This window comes from Saccostrea echinata, unplaced genomic scaffold (genome assembly GCF_033153115.1).
Source record: "Saccostrea echinata isolate AGI-Se365-2 ecotype Australia unplaced genomic scaffold, CSIRO_AGI_Sech_v1 ptg000022l, whole genome shotgun sequence".
In the NCBI taxonomy this organism is placed as follows: domain Eukaryota; kingdom Metazoa; phylum Mollusca; class Bivalvia; order Ostreida; family Ostreidae; genus Saccostrea; species Saccostrea echinata.
In genome coordinates, this window is record NW_026889771.1 from 4362999 (window position 1) to 4365467 (window position 2469).

Genomic DNA, 2469 nt, shown 5'->3' on the forward strand with positions numbered 1-2469 from the left:
GTGCTTTTGAGTGAAGATGAATCGTGACCGAAAATAAGGTCACAATACTCTCTGAATTGTGTGCAAATGCATAGCCCACGCATATCATTCAGTACTGGGACAGCAATCACTGATAGTTTTAATATACCTTGTGAGAGTGGGAAGATACTGTAGTGAGTCAAGGTCTGTCATTGCAGAAGAAACTTACATTCCCTTTGTTAATATCGATTCCTACATTTCATAATAGTGAAACGTGATGCAACTTTTTTTTAAATTTAAGTTTAACTGAGATGCGGCTTGAGGAATTGTCAGATATTATCATTATTTCAATGCATTTTATTAATCTATTATTAAATCAGCAGTTGTCTCCGGAAATTTCTAAAAAGGATATTGTGTGAATTACAGGAAATAATTATTTAGCCAGCAGCCATATAAACAAAGTCAAATAAACGTACTTGCACAAAACGTACAGCATATGCTTAAAATGGATGTCATTTCAACTACTAGTACCTTTAACATGACCAAGGAACCCAAAATATGGGAATCAACAGTGCCACCGGTCTTACAGTTTGTTTTAGGAGTAATCGGAAACTTAATTGCACTTATCGCACTGGTAGGGGCCAGAAAAAGACACAAATGGAGACCATTTCACAGACTAGTCGCAGGTCTAGCTTTGACAGACGGCGGGGGAGTTCTACTAGTCTACCCGACAGTTATGATCAGATATGCCTCCGACTTTACGTATGAGTTTCCAAAACCTCTGTGTGACTACAGTTCTTTTATATTTACTTTTATGCTGATATCGTCAGCAATGATTGTTTGTGCGATGTCTTTTGACCGTTTTATTGCTATTTTGTATCCCTTCAAATACAATGTACTTGGTAAAAAACATCGAGCAAACATTATGTTAATTTCCATCTGGATTTTCGGCGCTTTCATATCCAGTTTACACTTGATGGGACTTGGATCCAGTTTTAATTACTACCCAGGTTCCTGGTGCTTTCTGAACTTTGTCGGAGTAACTATCCTGGACAGAGTTAATTCTTACGTTTACTCCTTATTTGGATTGCTAATCCTATTTACAACCATCTCTTTCAATGTGCTTGTTATTATGTCACTTTGCAGGCATTTTAAAGAGGACACAACAATTTCCAAAACCAAAAGAAGAAAAACTGACATCTTCAACGTGATTTTATTGCTCGTGATTGTTACCCTTTTTACGGTTTGCTGGACTCCACTGATGGTGATTATTTTATTATTATATATTATTTTTCATTAAAAAAATCTACATGATTTATTATATGTCGCAGATTCACTTTCTTTTTCTTCTTCTTTGAATTGGTGAATAAAAATTTGTCTTTTTAGTTCACAATTCTTGGGCACGCAGCTTTGTGGATCAGCGGTAATGGTTCTAGAGAGCTAACAGTCGTAAGATTTGGCGTCACTAACTCCATTATCGATCCCTGGATATACATACTTCTGAGGAAAGAAAATTTCAAAGCACTCCAGAGACGATTTAGGGGTATTTTCGGGAAAATCACTTTTGCAACAGACAGTGGTGATCAAGAAGTCACACCGTCATCTCATTCGCGCAAGAAGAGTTCAGATAACACTCTGTCGTCTGGCAAAACACTCTCAACAGACGATATGTTTACTCCGGGTTTGAGTAAAAAGTAACTGACTATTTCCTACCTGAAAAACCATTCTGCATATGTTTATGTATGATTTTATCTTGTCCATCTTATATATATATATATATATATATATATATATATATATATATATATATATATATATATATATATATATATATATATATAAGCTGAATAGGGCTTGCTGAAAATAATAAGTTTCGTTGAAAATTTTACTCTTGTAATCAAAAAAGTAAAATAAATTATAGCAATCTTTTCCTTTATAAAAGATAAGCATTGTATCACACATTAGCCATTATTGTAGCTGATCGAAAAAGCATAACTGAAAATATGAAAATATTGGTGGCGAGTCGTTAGAAACACAAAGATATCAAAAGCTATAAGAAATAGCATTTTATTGCTTTCTGTTTCAGGCAGAACCGTTATGCATTTAATTCCTTACATTATAATTACTGTTGTTGTCCAAAGTCTATAACTCTAGGTGTTCTTAAAACGTACTGCCAATAGACCCTTGTATAATATTAACAAATGTTCCTACCAGTAGACTTGGGGGGGGGGGGAGAGAGAGAGAGACAAATGTAGATTTCTTATTTTTCTTACGTGTATTTATTGTCAGTGGAAGTGTTTTGGGCAGTTTTCATTTCCATGTCCATAAGAATTTATACTTATGATCCCCCATATACATGTATATATATATGTATATATATATATATATATAGAGAGAGAGAGAGAGAGAGAGAGAGAGTTGGGAAAAGATAACCGACATATTTAACTTTCAGTACCGGATTCGTGTGTCAGTGTGTTCCGTTTATCTTTTTAAGGTTTATGTACAAATAAA

At 34.3% G+C, this 2469-nt stretch overlaps 1 protein-coding gene across 1 annotated transcript; it reads left to right on the top strand.

Annotated features, from left to right (window-relative positions):
• The first annotated feature begins 419 nt into the window (after window positions 1–419).
• On the top strand, window positions 420–1711 carry LOC133190802 (prostaglandin E2 receptor EP4 subtype-like). Its single transcript, XM_061326490.1, has 2 exons — window positions 420–1222; window positions 1345–1711. The coding sequence occupies exons 1-2, from the start codon at window positions 455–457 to the stop codon at window positions 1654–1656; spliced, it is 1080 nt and encodes a 359-aa protein (XP_061182474.1). The 5' UTR covers window positions 420–454; the 3' UTR covers window positions 1657–1711.
• The last annotated feature ends 758 nt before the right edge of the window (window positions 1712–2469 follow it).